At 41.9% G+C, this 27,500-nt stretch overlaps 1 protein-coding gene across 7 annotated transcripts in view; it reads right to left on the bottom strand.

The window, feature by feature from the left end:
• Positions 1 to 27,500, bottom strand: part of mecom (MDS1 and EVI1 complex locus) — a 146,999-nt gene that overhangs the window by 65,051 nt on the left and 54,448 nt on the right. For all 7 annotated transcript variants that reach the window (XM_046862716.1, XM_046862717.1, XM_046862719.1 and 4 more), the window contains exon 2: positions 26,960 to 27,300. In XM_046862716.1, the coding sequence (XP_046718672.1) occupies positions 26,960 to 27,300 (341 nt within the window). The remainder of the gene's footprint in view (positions 1 to 26,959; positions 27,301 to 27,500) is intronic.

Raw genomic sequence — 27,500 nt, 5'->3', positions numbered from 1 at the left:
GAAAGTCAGGAATAATTAGCCATAATTGATTAATGGGTGCAAATGAGCGAACGAGAGCAAGAGAACGACGGCAAGGACGAGGCATGCAAACTGGACAAGAGATGAAAGGACCAAATCAGTGATGGATTGTGTGTGTGTGTGTGTGTGTGTGTGTGTGTGTGGTGCCATGTGGGCTTCATATGTAGTGGCTGATTAGATAACACACACACACACACACACACACACACACACACACACACACACATGTTTGACAATCCCCAGAAGTATGACATCACAACCATTACTTAATATACACAGCACCTGGGTTGACTGCAGTGTGTTTTTGTGTGTGTGCGTATTTGTATGTATGTGTGTGTGTGTGTGTGTGTGTGTAATTATTTGATTAGTTATGTGATATTTTCATCAGTCAGCAATTCATTCGTCGGTCATGTGATTATTTCATCAGTCAGTCATGTGATAATTTAATTAGCCAGTTATGTGATTGTGTGATTAGCTGATCATGTGATTATTTGATTAGCCGGTTTTTGATTATTTGATTAGCCTGTTACGTTATTATTTGATTAGCCTGTTATGTTATTATTTGATTAGCCTGTCATGTGATTATTTGATTAGCCTGTTATGTGATTATTTGATTAGCCTGTTATGTTATTATTTGATTAGCCTGTCATGTGATTATTTGATTAGCTGGTTTGTGATTATTTGATTAGACAGTTATATGATTGTGTGATTAGCTGCTCATGTGATTATTTGATTAGCCTGTTATGTTATTATTTGATTAGCCTGTCATGTTATTATTTGATTAGCCTGTCATGTTATTATTTGATTAGCTGGTTTGTGATTATTTGATTAGACAGTTATATGATTGTGTGATTAGCTGCTCATGTGATTATTTGATTAGCCTTTTATGTTATTATTTGATTAGCTAATCATGTGTTTATTTGATTAGCCAGTTATGTGATTATGTGATTAGCCTGTCATGTTATTATCTGATTAGACAGTTATATGATTGTGTGATTAGCGGCTCATGTTATTATTTGATTAGCCAGTTATGTTATTATTTGATTAGCAAATCATGTGTTTATTTGATTAGCCGTTCATGTTATCATTTGATTAGCTGGTTTGTGATTATTTGATTAGCCAGCAATGTGATTGTATAATTATCTGGCCATGTGATTGATTGATTGATTGATTAGCTGGCTGTGATTATTTGGCGAACGGCCATCTAATCAGTTCATCATCTGCTCTGAAATGCTTTTCTGCTCATTGCGGGTGTAAAGAGTGATTATTTGGGCTTTTTAGACTTTTTTTTTAACTCGCTGAACGTTTTTTATTTCCTAGCAGGAGAAAAAGCTTCTCAGTGCACGTCGTTGGTTCTGATGTTCCTGAGTGAATTCTTTCCTGCTGAAAAAAAGTAAATTACTGCAAAAAAAATACAATTTGGCCAAATCAGTTCTGACAGCTTTACTGTATATTATAACATTTTTTCTTTTTCTCTCTGTCTGCTTTCTACCACACACACACACACACACACACACACACACACACACACACACAGGCTGGCTGGCCAACACACTATAGTGTAGAGCTGTCACATTGAGAACTCAATTAAGCCCCCAAAACAGTTCACTGCTGCCACACACACACTCATAAATAGATGCAGGGTTTGGCTCTGTTGCTCTGACACACACACACACACACACACACACATACACACACACAAACACATCTCTCCTGCTGTAAATATTTGAAGTCGAAAACAAAGAGGAGTCGGGGATTCGTTTAGTTAGTTTTTAAACATGACAATGTGATTAAGGGATATGTGTGTGTATGAATGTGTGTGTGTGTGTGTGTGTTGTATGTGAATGAGGCAGAGGAGCTCTGGCACACAGAGAAACATCATAAAACAGAACTGGGGGGCAAAGGATAGAGAGATGAGGAGAAAATAGGGAAGAAGAAAAGAATCAAGGAACACTACAGGAGTGTGAGAAGAGAAGAGAAGAGAAGAGAAGAGAAGAGAAGAGAAGAGAAGAGAAGAAATGCATGGGGAGAATGTGAGGAAAAAGTGAGAGAGTCAGAGAGAGAGAGAGATGGAGGAGGGAGATGAAGAGAGACAGACAGAAAGAAAAAAATCAAGTACAATTATAAGAAAAGTGTTTGTGTGGCAGAGAGAGAGATAGAAAGAGAGACTGAGAGATAGTGAGAGGAGGAGAGATAGAAGGATGATGGTAGATGAAGACAGAGAGAGAGAGAGAGAGAGAGAGAGAGAGAGAGGGGTGATAAAGGAAGATAAAGAGAGAGAGACAGAAAGAAAGAAGGATGGAAGAAGATGTGGAGAGAGGAGAGAGAGAAAGAATGATGAATAGATATAAAGAGAGCGAATAGGACAGAGAGAGAAAAAGGATGGAGGAAATGAATAGAGGAAGAGAATGAAAAGAGAGAGAAAGATGAAAGTGGATAAAGAGAAAGTGGGACAGAAAGAAAGAAGGAGGGATTGAGATGAAGAGAGGGGTGGGCAGAGAGAGAACAATGAAGGAAGATGAAGAAAGAAAGACTGGGACAGAGAGAAAGATGGAAAGAAATTTAGAGAGAGAGAGAGAGAGAGAGACGGAGGGAGGGAGGGAGGTAGAACGGGAAGGATACGGGTCTTGAGGTTCATGGTAATAGCAGCATCAAACTACTGTTCTGTGATTCCATGATCAGGACCAGATGAGTCGACCAACATCTGCTCTACAGACCTCATCTGTCAACACACACACACACACACACACACACACACACACACACACGTGTGCGTGCATATGTTCCTGTGCTCATATGTTAGCAACACGACCAAAAACAGAGCCTGTGTGTGTGTGTGTGTGTGTGTGTGTGTGTGTGTGTGTGTGTGTGCTTTCCTTCAAGTCTTTAGCCAAAATTCCTCTTTTACCAAAAAAGGTGAAGCAAACACCTCGAGAAGGAACTATTTTTATTTGTTTTTAATGTGTATATGTGTGTGTGTGTGTGTGTGTGTGTGTGTGTGTGTGTGTGTGTGCGTGTGCTTGGGTGTGTGTGTCTTTGTACGCTTGGGTGTCTGTGTGTATCAGTGTTTTTCTTTATGTGTGTATTTGATGGTGTTTGTGTGTGTCAATGTCAATGCATGTGTGTCTATGTGTTTCAGTGTTTCTATATTGGTGTTTGTGTGTCAGTGTATTTTTGTGTGTCAGTGCATATGTGTGTCAATGTGTATGCATGTTTCAGTGTGTGTGTGTGTGTGTGTGTGTGTGTGTGTGTGTGTGTGTCTGTCGATATGTATCTGTGTGTCTCAGTGTGTCTGAGTGGATGCCTGTGTATATATGTGTAAGTGTCAATGTGTATGTGTGTTTTGTGCCTATGTGTGTGTCAGTGTGTGTTTCAGTGTGCATGTGTGTGTGAGTGTGTGTGTGTGTGTGCAAGTGCCTGTGTGTGTCACAGTGTATGTGAGTGTTTTGTGTGTGTGTCAGTGTGTGTGTGTGTGTGTGTGTGTGTGTGTGTGTTTCAGTGTGTATGTGTCAATGTGTATGTGTGTGGGTGTATTTCTGTGCTGTGTAAATTTTAGTGTGTATTTGCCAACGTGTATGTGTGTTTCAGGTTGTAGATGTGTTTCTGTGTGTGTGTGTGTGTGTGTGTGTGTGTGTGTGTGTGTGTGTGTGTGTGTGTGTGTGAAGTGTTACATGTGTCGTGAGCAGTGGTGTTTTACTTCCTTTGTTTGATTGACAGGCTCCTAACGAGCTGTAATTAAGGCTTAAGATCCTCTGCTGCTAATGAGCGCTAACCAGCTTAACGACTGAGCCATCAAACACACATCAGTCACCATCAACACACACACACACACACACACACTAATACTGTCTGTGTAAGGATATCAAAAGTGAGCAAGCATCAGTACGTCCCTATCCTTCAAACTGAAAGAGAGATATAGAGACAGATGAAAAAAGAATAATGGAGGGAGATGAAAAGAAGTAAGCTAGAGAGGAAAATGGAAAGAAAGAAAGAAAGAAAGAAAGAAAGAAAGAAAGAAAGAAAGAAAGAAAGAAAGAAAGAAAGTGAGTCAGCCAAAATGAGGGTGGGAGATAAAAAGAGAGAGAAGGGATGTGAAAGAAGGAAATACAGCCAGATGAAAGTAGTGAAATGGATAAACGGATGATGGACGAAGGATGGAAAGATAAAGAGAGAAAATATTAAGAGCCTGCCAGAAAGAGAGGAAGGAGATGGAAAGAGAAAGCTAGAGAAGGAAAGAACAGAAAAGTGAGAGAAAAGGATGGAGAAAAAGAAAATGGAGAGAAGTTGAGGAAGTGGAAAGATAAGAGAAAGATGGAAAGAGACAGAAGGAAAGAGAGCAGCCAGAAGGAGTGAAAGAAAAAGAGGAAAGAATGGAGAGATTAAGAAAGAGAAGGATTCTGAGCAAAAAGGAAAGAGAGAGAAGAATGAAGAGAAAAAGAGAGCAAGAAGGAAAGAAAGAACATGATGGAAAGAATGATGGTGAGAGAAAAGGGATTAGAAAAAGCAGCAAAAACCTTCTCTGCTGGCCTAAACATCAGAAGACCTACATTCTACATGGATTCTAGATTTTTTGTCCAATCAGATTTCAGCCTCTATGTGCTGCCATGTCAATCTAATCTGCCCAGAGCCTTTACAGTCAGTAGTGCTGGCCCATGTACCTTAAACTATATAAGCAATGGGAATGTTTCTTTAACCAATCAGATTTCATATTCACCTCACAGGGCCAGCAAGATGACCCAGAATAGCGTCAGCATTTTTCCATCCTCTGATTGGTTGGTCAGAGGTAAAGTGTTACAGTCAAGTTTGACTAGCAAAACAAGTCTGTAGCGCTCAGCACACATTAATACATCTGAGTTAGGATTTTTTTACGCCACAATGGCTGACGAATGAAGAGAAAATGATTTAGTCTCTTTTCCAGAAAAGCTAAACATCGTGAGGAGGTCGGCCAACCCCGCCTGAAGCTAGCTAGCTTGTCTTAGCTCGGTAAAGAGGGTTTGTTTGCCACTTCCAGACCAGTGCCTACAAGCAGTAACCCCTGGATTACAGTCCCTGAGGAGCGTTGCAAATTATATAAGTATGTATTATGAGTCTGCATCTCTGGTGAGTAGGTTGTATTTTATTAAAATTTTTAACGTTTTTGTCATGTTATTAGACAAATATTGATTCTGAACTGCTCCAGATGATGTAAGTGCATATGTGGAATGTCTCTCTCTCTGTAACGCCACCTGTTGTTATATTGCGTTTTTGTATCGTATTGATGGTTTCTATAATCGCGACATGATAGTGGTGGTATTAAGAGGTGGATTAAGTCAGATAAGTCCCCACTGAAGGCCCAGGTACCAATTGCATGGCCTGCCACTGAGAGAGAGTGAGAGCCAAAAGGAGGGAGGAAACTGCAGAGATAGATAGAAATAGAAAAGGAAAAAGAGAGCATGAAGGATGGCGAGAGCGAGGGAGACAGAGAGTGAGACTGTCTCCATCAAATAAAACGTTTTTTAGCTAGTTGAATAGAAGTGTGTAAGAGAGAGTGTGAAAGAGAGAGGAAAAGAGAGAAAAGGATGGAGAGAGGGGCAGAGGAAGAGAAGGATGGAGAGAAAAAGAGAGAGAGAGAAAGACTTTTGTCCTTTTCAAAATATTTTTTTGCTAGATAGATGGCTAGCAATAGGTGACTATTTAGTGCACTGTGTATGACATAGTACTGTGTAACTGTTTGCACCTGTATGGGCCTTGTTCCAAACCCTACCTTTCTTAACATTAGCTCGCTAGACCTGTGATTCATTATCATTGAGGCACACTATGAAGTGAGGACTCTGGGATTTAGAATACAGCCTTGGAGTCTGGTTTAATGTGTGTAGTCAAAGCTGTGAGTTTCATCTCAGTTGCCAAATGTTTTGTAATATAGTGTTGGTGGATTTACACACACACACACACACACACACACTCACACAGAGGACAGCTGGCCACCAGGGTATGTGTAAAGGGATCGTGTGTGTGTGTGTGTCTGTGTGTGTCTGTGTGTGTGTGTGTGCACATGTGTGTCAGCTCTTTGATTAATGACTCGATGAGAAACAGAATCTTTTTGAAACACAAAGACAAAACACACACACACACACACACACACACACACACACACACACACACTCTCTCTCTCTCTCTCTCTCTCTCTCTTTCATTATGTCTTTGTTGTTAACCGCAAAGTTAAATCAACAGCTACCGCCAAACTCTATGCCAAGTGTATGGGTGTGTGTGTATGTGTTTGTGTGTGTGGTATGTTAAAGGCTTACTGTACATGCTCACCATGAAATAAATTATCTTATTCTATTCTTCTTTTATTTGGATGGTGTGTTTGGTAGTAATTGACACACACACACACACACACACACACACACAATGGGAATCTTTGCTTAAAAAAAAGAGTAGCAGTAGCTGCAGTTTATAAAAGCTGTATTCATTTAGGCCACGGGTCACTTGGCGGTGTATGTGTGTGTGTGTGTGTGTGTGTGTGTGTGTGTGTGTGTCTGTGGGCATCCTTGTGGGCCGACATTCCCGAGAATGATCAGCAGTTGACGGTAAAGATGCACGAGCTCAAGCGTGCACGAGATTCTTCCCGAGTTCTTTGCTTGCATATTTGTGTGTGTTGTGTATATGTGTGTGTAAAAGCATCTTTTTGGAAAAGTCAGATGAAAGCAAGCCCTCCAAAAAGTTGGTGAATGGAAAGTAAAAGAGAAGGCAAACTGAAACTCCTCACACTGAATGAGACTAGCTTGTTTACAGATTTTCTTTATTTATTTTTTTATCTGTCGCAGTGTTTACACTTGGACTTATGCCTCATCTAGTGTGATAATCTGTGATTTTATTTTCTAATAAAACCCACAACCAGACTTTTCTATAAGCATCCATTCAGGGATACAAGGATTCTTCAGTTTTACAGCACCCCCCGTATTTGGCCTGAATTCTTGATTTTGCACTGGGGATGTCGTAACTTAGTGGTTCGTAGAGGTCGTGAGTTCAAATCCCCGCCACACCAAGTTGCCACTTCTGGGCTGGATAAGGGCATCTGCCAAATGCCGTAAATGTAAATGGATGTAATGGTTCACGTATGCGTACCAAGCCGTTTCAGTACAGGGCATTTGGTTCGGTGCCATGTATCGAATGCTATTCTTTTTACATGCAGAACACAGTTAAAATCTAAGTTCCCTTATAATCGTATTAAATGGGCTCCGGGCTGTAGAACGCATTGCCCTCTCCAGATCCAAAATGGTGCTTTCCGTGTCTTTAGCCCGACTTTTTCAAATGCATGGACACCAGAGACAGCTGTGTTCATGTATACGACCGCCAGACACTGTTACAGTACAGAAATCATGCAACAACAAATCTGCATGATAATGTACTTTATAACATTTGCGACCTCGGCTACAAAGACCAGGCCCCCAGCCATCGGGATTGCCTGATGCCGGCAGCTGGGAGAGCGGATCCAAGTCCATCACCACACGCTCCAAGCAGAAGTCGTGAATGAGCGCAAAAGTACATACATTGCTAGAGACCCCACCTTCAAACCAGAGGACACGTGGCCAACACGTGGATTTGAATTTGTATGGACATCGAAGTCCAAATATGGTGTGGAGAAAATGCAACACCTTGTGGAATATAGGTCATGTAGAACTAATGATATTTTAAAAGAAATGGGAGGTAATACACTGTATCCTTTTTTGTCAAGTTACACTAGGTTCCAGTGTTGACTACTCCATAAGATCTACAGATCTTTTTCATGGCAGGATATAGATGTTTGGGATTATCTTCTGCACAGCAAATGTAAAACTTGAACTACTTGTTCAAGTAGTTAAAGTTTACATTTGCATCACTTCGTCATGCAGTGTAGAAGAGGGGATAGCTTCAGCAAGCCCCAGGCCACTCTTTTAAAAAAGAGCAGGAATAATGTTTCTGGACTGCACCCGACTTGAAACCAGCTTTCACACTGCACTGAACATATACCACCAATACATTTAGTGCAGTAACACCAACAAATTAGGTACCCCTGCTGGATTGAATAACCCTTACCCTGACATTGCATGTTTGACAAAAGGATACAACATTACAAGGTGAACAAACCATGTTAGTGGGCATGAAGTGCAAAACACAGATAGCATCAAGTAAAATGAGTCCCACACCACCATGTTAACGAGAACCAGGACCTAATTGTCAAACTGCAACCCAAACTGAAAGGATTTACAGTTAACAATACTTTAAGTAAAAGATTGTTAGCAGAAATACCTACAGATGAGACCATTTATATAAACAACCTCAACCCCTGCTCATACTAACTGTACCAAAACGTTTAGGTGCAGGAATATTTGTTGCAATACCTACAAGTAAGACGCCAAATTATCCCCCTTGAACCCTCTGTTTATAAGAACAACCTTTCTCCACATCACCAAACATTACACATGTTGATCTAACCATGTCATGAAGTGTAGAAATTGAAATAAGTAGCAGACCATAATATTGAAGATGACCAGAGGTTGGTTGAAATACTGGCCGAAATACCCCGAAACTTTTGTTGGACAAAACGCCCATTTTAGCATTTAAAAAAGGACAAAAAGATACAAAAATAGATAAGTTGAACAATCCAAACTACATGACCCTAAAATAACTGGTTCCAAAAGGACTAGGGACTGGTTGTCTGGACTGGACGATGTATTTTTTACCAATTCTGTACATTCCAATTTGTTTGTCTTGACAAGCTAATAGCATTTTCTTCTTTCTAAAGAACATATACATGCAGAAAGTTTAAGTGTTGCGAATCTTAAACACTTTTTGCTGCACCAATCCAGACAATAGATTGATGGTGTGTGTGTGTGAATGTCCAACATTCAACTCATACTCATGTTCACGGGTTAATGAAAGCTGTCCCTCCGTCAGCAGCACGCTGGGTCCCTGTCTCTGTTCACACTCCTCTCTTCTGGATTTATCTGTCTTTATAAACAAAGGACAGCTGGCACAAACGAAGGAAGGAGAGGAGGGAGGAGCCGAGACCATCTGTGTCCACATTCATAAAAGGGTGGAGTTCATTATAATAATAATAATAATCATAGTAATACCAATAATAACCCCATCTTATATTAATTAACTGTATTCACACCACCATGACCGAGGAATGACCCCAGGTCATCGTCATGACAAGACCAGACAAGACGAGACTCTCTCTTCGGGGTGAAAGGTCAAAAGGCGATCCAGAGGAGCGACAGCCGATTCTACAGGCGGAAAAAGAGAGATGTTGAAATGCACTCATTGGTTAGCGAGCGGAGTGTAAATTCTCGCTCCATCTGCTCATCCTGTCATATGCGGGTGGAATGGACTCATACTGTGAGTAGAGTTCGCGACCTGTGAATGACCTCACTGTGACCTTGAGGTAGTGTGGGAGAATTTGGCTTTCTTTCTCACCCAGTCTTCATTGTACTATCATTTTTAGCCAAATTTCTAAAAAATTGTTTAAATATTTTTCAGGCTCGTGTTTGATATTCCTATTGTGTTTATTACACGATAAATTAGTTGCCAGTTTTATGTATAGCAGCTGTTTTAAGACAAAGGAGACATATATTTGGACACTATTTCAGGGGAGTCCAATCTTTTCCACAAAGGCCGGGGTGAGTACACATTTTCATTCCAACCAAACAGGTGCCACACCTAATAGTCCATCTATCTAAACAGCTGGAATCTGGTGTGGCTTGGTGGGAATGAAAACCAGCACCCACACCGTCCCTTTGGGGAAAAGATTGGACACCCCTGCACTATTGGGACACCTGGGTTGTGGACACCTGACCATGGTTTGTGGACACCTGACCATAAAAAGTCCCTAGGGGTTCAGTCAGCATTCCAATTCATCCCAACAGCGTTCAATAGGGTTGAGGTTTGAGCTTTATAGCAGGACATCTTCCACTCTAACCCATGGAAAACATATCTTTATAGAGCTGGCTTTGGGGACAGGGGAATTGTCAAACTGCAACAGGTTTGGGTTTTGTAGTTGTGAAATGAAAATTTCCTGCTACCGCATCCAAAGACATTCTGTGTCTTCGACTTTGTGGTAAGAATATGGGCAGTACCCCAATGGATGGAAAAGTCCTTGTTATTAGTTATGATGGAAATGCGTTACGATGACCCCATTGTAACTTGAAAATATTGTACGTTGAGACATGGCCTAGCCTACTTAGGGGTATGAATGTATGAATATCAGTATGTTAATACATTGTTAATAATGTATCAAATTACAGTAAATAATGTAGCAAAACTGAGCAATTTATAGTACTATATGAATTACTGTATACAGTAAATATGTATGTGACAGCGGACGCATGAACAAGTGCAGGTGGATTGTGGAACATATACTGCTACGTTTCCTGCCATGTAAAATTAAAAATATTTTTACATTCTTTTCGTTTTGCTAATGTCATCATAAGATCGATGAAGTTGTACCATCGTAACTCGGGGACCATCTATATATATTTATTTCTATGGTATATATATATATATATATATATATATATATATATATATATATATATATATATATATATATATATATATATAAGAAATTAGCAGTGTGTGTGTGTATCCATGTTTACGCTTCTGTTTTCCGAAACTTTTCAAATAAAATAGATTAAGTAGCTTAATTAGTGAATTTTGATCTCGCTGTAAATTCCTAGGGAATGTGTTTTAAACGTAGTGCGATAAGAATACATCAAAACATGCACGCAAACAAACACATCGGCCCCCTTAAAGCCTGACGCTGTTATCAGGACCCAGCAGCACCGCACACACACATGCCCTCGCACTCAGCCCTCCGACCGGAGCGCTTTAGAGGTACGGGGGTACGTGGTGTTTCAGGGGGTCGCTCGGCAGGGTGCAAGAACGCCGTGGGCGCTCTGTAGGTGCCGTTTGGAACGCAGCCAGGATTCCTGCACTAATAATTGTTTGAAAACGACAAAGCCATGAAACGCCCACGTTCGCAACACACTCGTTCCGATGTTTCCTGTGATGTGGCTCCCTGGAACGATCGTTCGTCTCGAGTTCTGATGATTAATGCCTCATTACGTCCTCCAGCTGTTTGCAGAGGTGAGCCCGGTGTCTGGATGCGATATCTTTTTTTTTTTTTACGCCAAAACACTTCTGGGAAGTTTGAGTTTCCTTTGTAGCATCATGGGAATTCACCATAAAACCAATGGATTTGGCCAAAGTGGTTATGACTGGAGTTACTGTAAAAGTGTGCACACACACACACACACACACACATTTATATATACTCAAGGTCATTTACTTAAAACAGCTGGTATATGGTATAATGCAATGTGTGTGTGTGTGTGTGTGTGCAGCGGTTACATGTCGTGACCTGTAATTTTGGTTTTGAGTACAGATAAACCATTTTGTGTTTAAATGTGTCTGTGTGAGGACGAACCCTGAGGATCCTGAATATGGGTGATGCTATGTCAGTAGGCGGGGCTTAATCATTCTCAGCACTGTTTGCCACACAGACACGAGCCAATCAGGGGCATCTGTGAGCTCAGTTATGCAGAATAGGCAGAAAGCGTTTTTCTCTTAACGTGTAACTCTGCCCTTCGGTGGAGCAGTTGGAAATAGTTAGACTCTTGAAAATCTTGAATGTGTGTGTGTGTGTGTGTGTGTGTGTGTGTGTGTGTGTGTGTGTGTGTGTGTGTGTGTGTAGTCTTTGCTATGCAGGCACACTCAACTGAGAGGAGAATCATGATGTATCACTTATGAGTGACAGGCACTTAGGAAGTATAGGTGTGTGTGTGTGTGTGTGTAAAAGAGAGATGTACACCCCAGCAAGTGACAGCTACTCAGCGCACTCGGCCCTATCCTCCTTTTTATTAGCCTAATTAAAAGACCTGCATTTGTCTCAGGGACAACCGCTCACCACATCGCGGTGTAATTTACCGGCTAGGCATCCATGACGATCCCGTCGCCGTAACGACCGGCCTCTCTGATTGTTTCCCTGACAACAGAATGCATCATCTCCTCGCTCGCATCTAATATCACAGATACACACCCAGAAATGGATGGAACTGTCGCCTATAAAAGCCCATTGTAGCCATACTGAAGGTAGCTGCCATCAATAAACGTGTCACGGTGCTCCGTGTGTGTGCGTGCATGCACGCATGTGTGTGTGTGATGGATAAAGCAAGTGGTTTAGTGTAAATAGCCCTAATGCCTTATCTCTTATTTAAATGGAGTTCACTTACTTACACTGCCACAGGGCAAATGCTATCTTTCTCCACACACACACACACATACACATATACATCCAAGATCTCCAAGAGGGATTTATGTGAGTCTGAGTTGGCTGAAAGGAGATTTGATGGGAATGGAATAGTGTGTGTGTGTATGTGTGTGTGTGTGTGTGTGTGTGTGTGTGTGTGTGTGTGTGTGTGTGTGTGTATGTGTGTGATGCACCTGATCAGGCCAGGCACTCCCGCTCCTGCATCGCCCCTGCCGTTAACAATGGCCCATCCGTTACTGTGCCGACAGGCAGAGTGACAGGCCTATTTGCAGGCCCGGCTGAGCTACTCTTGACTTATTGGATGGCACATGGTCAGGGGCGACGGCCTTGTGACAGCACACACACTTCCATTTGGGTGAGAAATCTGCTTAATTTGGTCCGTGTGTTCAGAGTACTAAAGAGAGGCGTGGCTAGGGTCCTAAATAGATGGACATAAACATAGAGTATGACTAAAATACTGGTGGCTCGTTATTCTGAAACTCCTGAAAAATCCTCATATCACTAATGGATATGTATAGAATACACTAGGACATACATTCATTCCAAAGTTGTTGTGCTGCATTTAATTATTATTGTTAATTGTTTTTTGTATTTTCAAATGTTTTGTGCAATTGTAAGGATTATGCCAAATAGTTTTTTATTCTTCTTCCTGGAGAAGAACCACTGGTTTTGAAGCAAAAAGGAGAATTTGGATAGACATTTTTTCCATCCCCATTTGGGGATGTTGATTTGCCTCCCTGCCCTCCCTTTTTGAAGACACTGTTCTGCCTCCCTGTCCTACTGAGAATTTGTACTGCTTCTTTGTCCAGCTGAAGATGTCACTCTGCCTCCCTGCCTTTCTGAGGAAAATGCTCTTCCTCATCCCAGCTGAGGATGTCGCTTTGCTTTCCTGTTCTTACTCTGTCTCCCTGCTCAACTGAGGCAGTTTTCCTTTTCCTGTATGCCCTGCCGAGGACATTGCCCTGCCTTCCTGCCCTACTGAGGATGTTGTTTTACCTCCATGCCCTGCCGTGGACATTGCCCTGCCTCCCTGCCCTACTGAGGATGTTGTTTTGCCTCCATGCCCTGCCGAGGACATTGCCCTGCCTCCCTGCCCTACTGAGGATGTTTTGCCTTAATGCCCTTCCGAGGACATTGCTTTTCCTTCCTGTCCTATTGAGGATGTTTCTCTGCTTCCCTACTCTATTGCCATGCAGAGGTTGTTGCTTTTCTTTCCTGACCTCCTGAGTATGTTGCTCTTCTTTCCTGCTCTGATGAAGATGTCTCTCTGCCTCCCTGCCTAACTGAGGATGCCACTCTTCTTCCCTGCCCTACTGAGGACGGTGCTCCACTATACTGTCTGGCTGAGGAAGTTGTTTCCCCATCCTACTTGTTTGAGGCCATTGCACCCTCATGACACTTAATTGAGGACATTGCTCTGCTATGGTACTTAACTGTAAATGTTGCTCCACCATCCTGCTTGGTTCCAGATGTAATTAAAATGCTACGTTATTTTGTCTCTATTTATTTTCAGTTGTTCTGTGGCACTAATTGGTGAAAAATAAATGGAATCTGGGCAAATTCTGAGGTTAAAAAAATCACAGCCATGCTAATCTATAGTGCAGAGGATAGCATAAAATCTTTAACAATGTCCTAAAACATAAATTGAAGTATGATTGCTAGCCAGCTTAAATCAACAGACCGATTGCTTGTTAAGGCTGTCAATCAATTAAAATATTTAATCGTGATTAATCTAATGACTTAAGTTAAAAGTAAGTTTTTAATACTCTAATCAACATGGTCTTGGACAAATATGGAGGCTTTATGCAAATGAATGTTTATTATTAGACTCAAAATCGAGCATGAAGACAAAATATTCTTGTAAATGTTTTGAAGTAATTATGACGTTTTAAATTTCAGAATTCATCAGGACACCGAACTGAACTTTTGCTGTGTTTCCACACGGACCATTTTTACTGCCGGATGTGTGCGTCATAGTGGATTTTGGTTCTTGTTTTAAGACTTGGTGCACCAGTAAAACAAATGTTTAGTGATTTAAAATAATCTTTTTCTTTTTCTTTTTTTATATATCCGAGTCAAGAAAAGACGTCGTGAAGAAATGCGTTAAAGGTTTTAATTTCGCCTCTTTTATATTTATTTAATTATCAACTGAAATCGTACGTTAATAAAATCAGTGGCGTTAAAATGAATTTGCGTTACCGTTATTATTGCTTTCATTTTAACAGCTCTATTGCTTGTATGACATCAAATATCTAATGTTTTTTTCTTTTTTTGCACAGTAGTATGCAGAAAGTGTTTGTGTGTGTGATTTCCAAAGGTTCTCCCAAAAAAGACACAGCAAGAGAGAGAGAGAGAGAGAGAGAGAGAGAGAGAGAAAGAAAGAAAGAAAGAAAATAAGAAAGAAATGAAGACATATGTGATAACCAACTCAATACCCAATTCATCAGACCGAAACGAGGGTATTGAAAACTTTCCGTAACAAGGAGACGTGGAAAAAGAGAGAGAGAGATAGAGATGGAGAGATAGAGAGAGAGAAAGAGAGTAGTGAGGAAAAGACTTGTTTTTAGAGTAAACCTCCAGATTTGTGTGAGAACCACACAGGAATGTTTTCCTCTCGCGGATGGCTGACACTCGTGCACACGCGCACACACACACGCACACACACACACACACACACAGACACGAGATCTCAGACGGGACATCCAGATTTACAGAGGTGTCAAAGATTTCATGTCCGAAGCTCTCTTGGGTCGTCTCCCACATTCTCTCCGTCTCTTAAATACATCTCTCTCCATCTCTCCATCCCTCCCTCCTTCCCTCCATTCCCTGTTTCTCTCTTTCAGATCAGTGCTGAGAAAGAAAACAGGCCCATGACTCTGCGGCCGACACGGTGGCTGAAAAAGAAAAACACTGAGCCAGAGAGCAAGTAAGTGAGAGAGAGAGAGAGAGAGAGAGAGAGAGAGAGAGAGAGAGAAAACGCAAAAAAAAAAGACAGATGGATTCTTCTCATCCTCCCTCAGTCATGCTGAAGTGCTTTAAATTCATGCTTTTCTCAACTTGGTCATTTTAAAGTATAATTTTTTGGGAAAAATAAATTTTACTGTAATTTAACTGTTTAACTTTAATAAAAATAAAGGATATAAATATATATATATATTTTTTTATTCATTCCCAGAAATCCCTCTCATAAAATCTTTTTATAAAATTAAATAAATCAAAAAATACTTTTTTTTTTTTTTTTTTTTTTTTAACCCAGATTTTTTTCAGGTCAAAATGTCCCAAGCAAAATCTAGATTTTTTTAAATATTTTTTTTTAGGTTTATTAGTTAAAGCAAGCCAAGCACAACAAGAATCATGTTCGAAAAATACATTTCTGCACCGTTCTGCATGTAGTAAAACATTTTAATGGGTTATTTTGGCCTGAGAATGAAAAAAGAAAATAAGAGGCCGGGCCCCCCCTTTTTTTTTTTCAGAACTTCACTAGTCAAATGGCAGGAGATGAAAAAAAAAAGCTGACATGCTGTAATGGGTTTTATGAGAACCTCAGGTTCAGTTCGGTTTCTCTTCTTCAAATCAGTTTCATGAACTTTGGCTGATTGAGAGACACTTGACATTTTGGCAGTGTGGCCAAAAGTATTGGGACATCCGATTTTTTTCCCAGTCATATACGGTTCTTCCTCAATCTGTTACCACAAAGTTGAAAGCACACAATTGTATATGTTATCTTTGGACACGCTAGCGTGAAATTTTCCATTTTTAAAGTAGGAGACCAAAATTTATGGTATTTTGTCAAAACTGAAAGTAATTTACCTCAGAAAGTATTGGTTGGACAAATTCTGAGGTAAATTAGCATGGCCATGCTAATCTACAGTGCTGAGGCTAGCATAAAGTTTCTTAGCAGCATCCTAAAATGTAAACAAAACGACGTACGACTGCTAGCAAACTAAAATCACCTGATCGATTGCATATGTGACATTATATGGCAAATGTTGTTTTTTGTTTTTCAGTACAGTAGAATTGTGAATAATAGAATCATATTATTGAAACGTGCAGTGTGGCCGAAAGTATTGGGACAATCGACTTTTCCAGCCATCTTCCACTAACTGTTACCACAGAACTGGAGGCACACAATAGTATCGGATGCACTAGCATGAAATTTGGACAAAGCCAGCTCCATGAAGCAAATATCTCCATAACAACTTGTCGAGCTTTTTATAGGACCAAAAAAATATGTGGAAATGGGATGTTCAGAAAGGAGTACATACTAAATATTTTGCACAAGAGGAATTCATGTGAGGTTGAGGCAGCAGGCTAATAATAATGAATTACCAATGCTGCTTTATTTAAAGGGTTTTGTGTCCATTGGCGTTCGCTCTCACACCCTCGGTTCTTGGCTCATCTGGAGGAGACCCGAGTGTCTCGTGTGTCTGGCGCAGACTGGCAAGCCATCAGTAACCTTCCTTAAACCTTCACCCCGAGTTGCAAAAAAGAAACCCACAAAGGGTTGTTTTTTTTTCTGTCCCCTGCAGGCAGAGACGTAGCTTTACAGGAAGTTGGTGCTGATGATTTATGGTTGTGTGTCCTGGGTGGCAGCTGGCCCACGTCCCGGCGTCAATCAACCCGGGTCCGAGAGCACCGGCCAATGGCGTAGCTTCCCCTGCTTAGTCGATTTTTTTTTTAAACGCCTACAATGGCCATCATTAGGAGAGAGAGGGTGGGAAGAGGGGAGTTGCTACGGCGGAGAGGAAGAAAAGAGAAAGAGAGAGATAGAGAACAATCAGGAGACGAGAGAAGATGGATGGTGCTCTGGCCTGTTTTTCACAGGGAAGCCCTTAAGCTCTCTCCACAAACACACACACACAATACCATTTTCTTTCTTTCTTTCTTTCTTTCTTTCTTTCTTTTGCAATTTTTTTCTTCCCTCTATCTTTTTTACTTTCTTTGTCTCATGAACTGTGGCTAGAACAGTATTGCAGAAGCAAATATTGGAAGAAACCGTGTGTGTGTGTGTGTGTGTGTGTGTGTGTGTGTGTGTGTGTGTGTGTGTGTGTGTGTTTTGAGAATAAATGATCGAGCAAGATGCTAATGTGTTAGGACCTTAGATGGCTTCCCCTGCCTGGCTCCATCAGCTCAAACATAAGGCCGAGTCCAACATGGCAACCGCAGAATGTGCCGGCAAACCCCACATGTTGGATCGATGCAGACGTGACGGACAAGAGCGAGGGAATCTAACCAAGGTTCTGAACGAGCTTGATGACATCACTTCTATGGAAACTGACCATTCTGTATGACTCACATCCTTACCTTTACTAACAAATGCTCTCAGCAACGTATGAGCCCCAGCCCCAGGGTGTTAAGCAACACACGTATTTTTCGGCACGTTTTCCCATAACGCCGTTCCAACTATTCCGTTCTCAACTCCGTCACAATGGCAGTGGAGGGACGTTGAGCTCGCACCAACACTCTTCGCTTTTCTCTACGTTTCGCTAGTTTGATAAATTGTGTACGTCGTGTAAATCAGTTGCGCGCTCCCGTTCCAACTTTTGAAACTTCCTATTTCGAAAAAGAAAATTAGTCAAAATAAACAGAATCGAATTTTTATTTCTAGACATGGATTCTAGGCATGAAATCTATTTCTACACATTATTTTACAACTTAATTAAAAATGGAACCTTTTTTTAGGTACACTGCAGCTCTTCTCTAAAATTCCTGATTTCTGATTTCCACCTTTTTCTTGGAGCGAAGTCCTGTGCATCATAAGATCAAGAAAAGGAAGGTCCCAGGAACTATGAGGCAGAACCTGAACAGAAGGTTCCTATAACTTCTTTGTGTGGTGTTCATTTAATACACTATGTGGACAAAAGTATTTGGACACTTGACTTTTCTAGCTGTATGTGGTTCTTCCCTGTCAGAGGAACACAATTGTATAGGATATTTTTGGATGCAGTAGCATACAATTTTCCTTGTACTTGAACTAGAAGACCCAAACATGTTCCAGCATAACAATAGCCATGTGCACAAGTCAGCTTTATGAAGATATGGTCTGTGTGGGTTGGAAGATAAGGAAGATAAGGAAGATCTTGAGTGGCTTGCTATAGACCTTTGACCTCAGCCCTATAGAATACCTTTGAGATGAATTGAGGAATGTCCAGGGCTTATTAGAGAATATTGCACACACACACACACACACACACACACACACACACACACACACACACACACACACACACACACACACACACTGCAGCTAAATGTTCCTGTATTAAATCAAGACATTTTTACACACAAATCCGAAGTTACACAAATGAGGCCCATGCGTTTTGTATTAGAATGGGTGTTAATGATTTACTGGCCTCAATAAGCCTGACAAGTCTGTGTGTGTGTGTGTGTGTGTGTGTGTACACGTGCACATGTGTGTTATTATTCCATAACAGGCTAATACGAGCCACATGACAGTAACTCTTAAAAAGTCATTTGGATACACACACACACACACACACACACACACACACACACACACACACACACACACTTTCTGCTCTTTGTCAATGCCATGACTCCATAAACTGCCGCATTTTGTGTGTGTGTGTGTGTGTGTGTGTGTGTGTGTGTGTGTATGTGTGAACTTAGTCCTCAGCATGATAATGAGGCTCAAACAGGCATTTTGCCACGAGTCATGTGTAAAGAGAGAGAAAGATAGAAAGAGAGAGAGAGAGAGAAGGAGAAGGGATGAGAGCCCCTAGGTTTTGGCAAATGTATAGCTCTGTATTTTCTCCCTGTCTGTATGTCTCTCTCTCGCCTCTCCTCCTCTCTGTCTGTCCTTCTCTCAGCAGGTAATGATGCAAGGGTAGCTTTTGTTAAGTCACAATGAATGAACGAAGTATTCCACAAGAGGGGATTGTGTGTGTGTGTGTGTGTGTGTGTGTGTGTGTGTGTGTGTGTGTGTGAGTGTGTGTGTGTGTCTGCTCCAGATTACAGTTCTAGAGGTTATGACCACAAAGGTCTATATTAGAGGTGCCTCTGCTTTAGCTACTAATAGTACTTAGTTACAATTGCGATTAAAAAGACGTGTGTGTGTGTGTGTGTGTGTGTGTGTGTGTGTGTGTGTGTGTGTGTGTGTTTTTGTCTGTCTGTCTCACTGCCTCATGAGTCATTGTCGTTACTGCCATGTTTTATAGAGTGTGGTTCAGGGGAACTGCAGCCAGGTGTTCATTTAGTTGCAGTGGTGGAAACCCACCATTATTTACCATATCTGCCATTTAACTCAGCCCATGTCTGCTGTTCTATAAGTGATGCGTAAACATCACTTCCACTCCCACATCCACTTCCACATTCACATCCACACTCATCCACACTTCCACATTCACATCCACTGCCTCATTCATATTCACATCCATTCCCTCATTCACATCCACACTCATACCCTCTCACTCATCCCACATTCACATTCATTCCCTAATCCACTGCCACAGTCACATCCAGACTCACACCCACTCCCTCTATCACACCCACTCCCACAATCACATCCAATCCCACATTCACATCAACACTCACACCCACTTCCACATTCACTTCCTCATCCATTGCCACATTTACATCCACTCCCACATTCACATCCACACCCATACCCACTTTCACTCACATCCACATCCACATTCTCTCCCATATCCACATTCACTCCCACATTCACATAAACATCGACATCCACTCTCATATCTATATCCACTCCCACATCCACATAAACATCTACTCCCACATCCACATCCGCTTCCACATCCACAGCTACATTCACTTTCACATTCACATCCACATCCACACCCACTTCCACTCCTTCAATCACACCCACACTAATACCCAATTCCACTCTCACATCCACTCCCTCATCCACATTCACATAAACATCTACATCCATTCCCACATTCACATGCACTCCCACATTCACATCTTTATCCACTCCCATATTCATATTCACATTCACTCCCACATCCACATAAATATCTACATCCACTCCCACATCCACACTCGTACCCACTTCCACTCTCACATCCTCTCTCACATCCACATCTTTATCCACTCCCACATCCATATCCACGCCCTAATTCACATCCACACTCATACCCACTTCCACTCCCACATCCACATTCACTCCTACAGCACATCCACATCCACTTTAATTTCAATATCCACTCCCACATCCCTATAAATATCTACATCCACTCCCACATTCACATCCGCTTCCACGTCCACGTCCACATCTACATCCATATCTTTATCCACTCCCACATCCACTTCCAAATCCACCTTCACATCCACTCCCACATCTACATCTATAACACCTCCTTGATAAGGAATTCATTTGGAAAGTCAGGAAACATTTTGTCCATTAAAACCAAATCAGCATGGCCACCAACATCAACAAAACAAAAATAACCCAAAAATGCACATCACACTCGACTGAGAATGCACTAGGGCTCCCTTCGACCAGCCCAAATGCTACACATGTGGGTAAAAAGTCACACCCTCCTGCTGATATTGTCCTAACAGAGAATGAGAGAGAAAAAGAACGGATCCATATTTAAAGCTGGTCCTCAAAAAAAAATTCTTATTGTATAAAATCAGCCACCTGTCTCCGTTTGTCTCCGTCTCCTGTCCTCCTGTCTCTCGGCCTGAATACGCAAGTGTGATGGGTCATAAACCCACATGCAAGCGTCTTAGAAAAACTGTGTGAATGGTGTGTGTGGGTGCACATGTGTGTGAGGTCAGCGGAGCTGTGTCTCCGAGACAGGGATTAATCCTCCTTTGCGCTCGGCTGAAAAAACGGCCAGGGACAGAGAGGAGGAATACATCAGGGCCGAAGAATAAGGGAGGGGACAAGAGGATGAATATTTCCGAGCGAGAGTGACAGATCCGGCGAGCGATAGAGAACGCCGGAGTGACAGACAGAAGGCTGGAGAGACAGAGAGATAGAGGAGAGAGGAGTGTAGACAGAGGCAGGCAGACTGAGGAACCCTAATCCTTTACTTCTATTCAAATACGCTCTTAATCTCTGAGCAGGTCTGCACACCCACACACACACACACACACACACAACACACATATACAGAGTTAATCTCTGACAATGTCTGAAGCTAGAAAGGTTCACAAAAGGCCTCCCAACACACACACACACACACATACACTCTACAACCTCTTTCCAGATCCAGACTTCCCACACATTCCACTGTCCATCCTTTTGAGTTCCAAATATTATAAAGTCTCTTCCACTTCCTGAACTGTAACTCAGTGAAACATGGGGGTGGTAGTATCAGTGGCCTAGTGACCTGCAACTGTTATTTTGAGCAAAATACAGTATAATCGAGTTTTTGTTTTATTTATTTTTTGCCCTTGTCGGAAGTAAGAAATTCTGAGTATTAGCCTGGAAAACAGAGCCTTCGGTTCATTGGATGTCTTCCAAATTTCATGACGACCTGTGTTACATGGCTTGGGGTGGATCTTGAGGGGCCTGCTATAGAGATCGGACCTTAACTCTTTTGGAATGAATTAAAACCCTCAATGCACCCCAGGCCTCCTCACTTCACCTACATTAAGACTTGACTTTACGTACCCTCCCTGTGGCTCCAAAACCTCGTAGAACATTTTTTTTTGCTCAGAGACAGCAATTATGTACTGTGATGTCTCTCCAAGAATCTAATAGTTCAGGTCCCCACAAAAACTTTGTCCATAGGCTGTATATCTCCTTTCAAAGCTTCAAGTTTCACCTATATAAGGACCTGATTTTCTAAATGCCCCTTGTGGCTAAAATCTCCATAATCCACTCCACACTCCAAAATCTAGTGGAACATCTTCACAGAAGAATCTAATACTCAGGTCCCCGCAAAACCCTTTGTTCCTTTGTGGGTATATCTAAACCAAACTAAATCAATGTTAAATCATTGTACATGAACACAAACTCTGACAAAAAATCGTGAGCTACGTCTTGACATCATAAACACATCATTTTATATACCTGTTTGTATATATAGGGGTGTGTGTGTGTGTGTGTGTGTGTGTGTGTGTGTGTGTGTGTGTGTGTGTGTGTGTGTGAGAGAGAGAGAGAGAGCGAGAGAGAGAGAGAGAAAAAGGTTCTTGGTTTATTTACTGAAGTCATCTCGACTCATAACTCAGTGGCCCTGTAGTCATAAAGCACTCATACCATAATTCACACACACACACACACACACACACACACACACACACACACACACACACACACACACACTCTCTCTGAACGAATAATGGTTTAAATTTATGATGATGGTGCAGAAAGCTGGTGGCCTGTCTGTGAAAAGTTCCTTCCAAGTGTGTCACTGTAATCAACACACACACACACACACACACACACACACACACACACACACACACACACACACACACACACACATATACAAACTGAGAGAGTGAGCGAAATTCCCACAGCATATGCATACACACAAATTCTTTCGGCTCGACCGTCTGTCACGGTGACACGTTCGCGAATACGCTCTCCATCACAGGCGTCCAGATGGACGTGAGCTTTATCGCTCCCTGGGCCGCTGACATCACCCGTCCACGCCGGCAGAATTGATGATGAAAGCAAACAGATCTATCTCGAGTTACATTTACCAAATCAATTTTATTTTAACAACCTCTTGCATATTGGCATATTGACGACTGCTTGCGCCAAGAGGGGACAGAGGGAGATGGAGAGAGGGAGCAAGGGAAGAGAGGGTGCAAAGGAGTAGAGTAGGAAGACTGAGAGAGGAGTGAGTGGAGAGAGGGAGAGAGTGGAGCAAAAAAGCAGAGGAGACAGAGTGAGAGATGGAGAAAGGGAGAGAAAGGAAGAGAGAGATGGAGTAAGGGAAGAGGGGGTACAAGAAGAGACAGTCCAGAGTGGAAGACATCAAAGCAAGGAAGCAGAGGAGACAGACTGAGAGAGACACAGAGAGAGAGAGAGATGGAGAGACAGAGAGAAAGGAGAGAGATGGAGTAAGGGAAGAGAGGTACAAGAAGAGACAGTCCAGAGTGGGAGACATCAGAGCAATGTAGTTGAGGAGACAGGCTGAAAGATACACAGAGAAAGAGAAAGTTGAGAGAGAAAGGAAGAAAGATAAGGAAAGAGTTGTGACTGGAAAAGAAGAAGTGATGGAAGAGAGGGTACAAGGGAGCAAGTCCAGAGAGGGAGACAAGGAAGTACAGGAGTGGGGAGACAGACAGAAAAAAACAGAGAGAGAGATGGAAAGAAAGAAATAGAGAGAGAGAAAAGGAAAGAGGGAGCAAGGAAATATAGGGTACATAGAGAGCAAGTTGTGAGAGGAAGAGATGAGGAGACAGTTTAAATGAGAGTCGAGGGTACAAGGGGAACAAGTTCAGAGAAGGTGACAAGTTAGCAAGGGAGTGGAGGAGACATAGTGGGCAGAAAAGCAAGACCCAGAAAAACACAGATAAAGAGAAATGGAGAAAGGGAAAAAAAGAAGGAAAGAGTTGTGACGGGAAAAGATAGGAACAGAGAGCAAAGAAGACAGGGGAGACACTGAGAAAAGAGAGTGCAAAAGGAAAAGGTCGAGAGAGGGGAGAGGGGAACAAGGGAGCCGATAAGTTAGATCAAGAGAGATAGGAAGAAAGAGAAGGAGATAGAGGGAGCAAAGTAATAAAGGGGTTTAAGGGAAAGAAGCCGAGAGAATGAGAGAAGGAGCAAGTGTGCAAAGAAATGACAGAAAAGAAGAGAGAGTGAGCGAGAAAAGAAAGGGTGCAAGAAAGAGGGTATGAGGGGAGAAAGAGAAGAGCAGGAATGAGGGGAGCAAGGAGCAGCGAAGGAAGTTTAAGAGAGACACAAAGGCAGAGAAAGTGAGAGAAAGAAAGAAAGAAAGAAAGAAAGAAGGAAAAAGAGGGAGAAAGGGAAGGAAGACCGCAAGAAACAAAAAGATACAGGTAGAGCGAGAGGGATGGAGAGAGAAAAATAAAAGGAGGGAGAGAAAGAGGGAGGGAGAGAGAGAGGGAGGGAGGGGATGGTTAATAGCGCTTGCCATATTTAATGCGCCGATGTCATCGTTGAATCTCCTCTCTGAATAATGCGGCACTTCATCATAAATTCTTTACAAGTTATTTACTTAATGGAGAGAGTTATGGCCTGCTGACAGCCAGCTAATTAAACATAGTGATACAGTGCAGCCCGCCTCCATGTCATCCTCTCCCCATCCCTCTCTCCCTCTTTCTATCCCCATCCCTCTCTCCTTCTCTCTCTGTCTTACACACACAAACACAACATCTCTCGTTCCCACACAGACTTATTGCACTTATTGTCATTAAAAGAAGTTTCACAGTGTCTCATCAACTTTCCCTGTCTTGCAGGTACACACACACACACACACACACACACACACACACACACACACACACACACATACCCACACAGAGACACTTTTCGATGTCTTTAAAAGAAGTATCAACGTGTCTCATGGTCTCTCTCTATGTCCCCCTCTGACTCTATACCTCTCTTTCTGTTTCTCTGTCTTACACACACACACACACACACCTCACTTTTGCTGTCTTTCTGTCTTTCCTTCTCTTTGAAATACACATAATCTCTCTCTCTTTCTCTCACTCTTTCGCTCTACAGTATTTTTTTTTAAATACACATCGTTCAAGTGTGCAATTTATTACTGTTGTATTAAAATTCATGATACCCTACTTTTTCACTTTTTTTCAAGAGAGAGAGAGAGAGAGAGAGAGAGAGAGAGAGAATGAAGAAAAAAAAAAAGAAAGAAAAGAAATGTAAGCACAATTCATATAAATCTACTAATGGTGAGACAGAGACTTTTTTCAATCATATTAAACGCCAACGTTTGCCTATGCAGGATTTCTGCTTGCTACAGATTTATCGCTTGGAAAAAAAAAATCGCCCATTGTGTAAATGACTTCGGTAAGAACGCGCCATGAAAAGAATAAAGCAATTTAAATATCCGAAAAGTGATACCAAAGGGCTTCTCCCAGCGGCGCCGCGGCTCGGCGTATCAGTCGGTGGCTTCGGGATAATGATTTTCTCTTACAATTCACACAATGACGATTTGGAATCTTCAATTAGCCTGATACCTCTGCAGCGACCCTTCAGGCCAGGCCAAATTAGCCTACGTTGACCCTGCCCAAGACTCCTCTCGACCTTTCACCTTGTCTTGTGACCCTGGCTTTGATTAAGAGCACTGGCTGCCTGGTGTCTGACAGACAGCGTTGGACCCGGCGGGGGCCGAGGGGGTGGTAATACATTTTAACGTGGTTAAAGGACGTATTTACGAGCTCGGGTTTGAATTGAGCTGCCCTGCTATGCCATGATGTCACCCGGACAGGTTTACACACGGAAACCATATCTAGATTCAGCCAATAGATGGACACAAGTGAAAGGAGGCTGGTGGCTATAGAAGCAGAGGGAATACTTTTACAATGCTGGTAAAAAACTAAGGAAAAGATCATGCATCCTTCTTATAGACATGGTTTTCAAGAGCAACATATGGTCTAGGACAGGGGTCATCAAATATATTTCAGTGGCTTGCCTTAAGCATTTAGTGACCTTCTGGAGCAGATCACATGCTCTGGTGCAGCCAGTCAAATGCATTCAATGTGTGTAAAATACAGTAATACCTCGGTACTCGTGTGGTGGACCTCATCAAATTCGGTACTCATCATGTTTTCAACGGAAAAATGTTTCGCCGCTGGTCGCATGCTCAGAACTTGCAACTCTTGCGATGAAACTCAAGAGCGCTCCAGTCTTGTGGTAAAACACATGCATGAAGAGTCTCATGTTAACTAGTGAACAGTGCCATAGCATTCTCTTTTGTGCTTTCTGTGCAATTTAAGACTAAATCATAGGTCCTAAAGTGGTTACATATGCTGCCATCAGGTACTCACCAGTTCCAGCACTCGTCAAGAGTTCCGGAACAAATTACCAATGAGTACCGAGGTATTACGGTATGCAGTCCAAAAGCAGGTCATCACAAATTTAAAGCAAAGACTTGACATTAATGGCCTTTGGTTGTAACCCTTATCCAGAGCAATGATGATATCATTTATACAACTGAGCAGTTAGGTGTTAAAGGCATTGTTTAAGGGCCCAGCGGTGGAAATTTGGTAATGCTGGGACTTAAACACAGGACTATCTGATCAGAAGTCCAACCTCTTAAACACTTCCTTTAGTTCTAGCATTTTAGATACATTTGTATTAAATTGACCCTCCTTGGTCATTGACTACTGAGCAGAAGATTGATGAATCTTTGGGGCTCCTAAGTGATTCATCAGACTAGCTTTCCTCCCATTGTCTGAAGACCGTGTGTTAGCAACCCAATGATACCAAAACCATTTAGAGCCAGAAGACCTTATTACCTTAAATTACCTAAAAGCATTTCATAACTGAGAGAAGAGGTAGCAATATTATTTGGAATGTGTCAAGAAACCTTGTTAGCTTGTTTAATTTCATGAAATTTCATAAAAATCCATACATCTAAGAACAACTTATTTTAGAAATAGATTAGAAAATGTAGCAAAAAGCAAATTAGGGTGGTTTAAAATTGTAGCTTTTCTTAAAAAAAAAACCTTCAAGATTAGCAAATGCTTGTATTTTTAATATACAATATAAGGTCCTACCTCCCAGCCCTGCCGACGACGATTGCCCTCAAAGGGTCCAAACTCCTCTCCGACTTCCAGCCTCCTCTTGCTCCAGACGCCAATGCTGCCAGCTGAAACGCTTGACTCGCGCAACTCAAAGTCTGGGGATGGCGATGGTGCTGCCTCCTCATCGTCGAGGTACACAGATGTGTGGAAGGTGTTTTTGAAGCAAGATGAGTCGACTGTAGAGCTTCTTTCATATAATACACTTGAAGAGTGGATGTTGTTTAAGTTGATTAATGGGTTGGGGTCTCCTTCAGAAGCTCTCCCGGCTTCCTCCAGGACATCGGAGGGGAAAAGGGAGAAGTCACCTTCATCACCTGTAATGGATGAGATCATTTTTAACACTTATGCCTTCAGGATTGTTGGGTTTGGGACACAGGGTCAAAGATGTCTGTTGATTTGGCAAGTGCAAGTTGAAAACACGTGTAAAGAAACAAAAGGTGATAAGGATTAAATTTGTTAGGAGATATGGCCTCTGGATTAGGGCCATACAGACAACCCACCCACACACATTTGT

Source organism: Silurus meridionalis, chromosome 12, assembly GCF_014805685.1.
Source record: "Silurus meridionalis isolate SWU-2019-XX chromosome 12, ASM1480568v1, whole genome shotgun sequence".
NCBI classification, from domain to species: domain Eukaryota; kingdom Metazoa; phylum Chordata; class Actinopteri; order Siluriformes; family Siluridae; genus Silurus; species Silurus meridionalis.
Note: the sequence above shows the minus strand (reverse complement) of the source record. Positions and strands in the feature narration are given on the sequence as shown.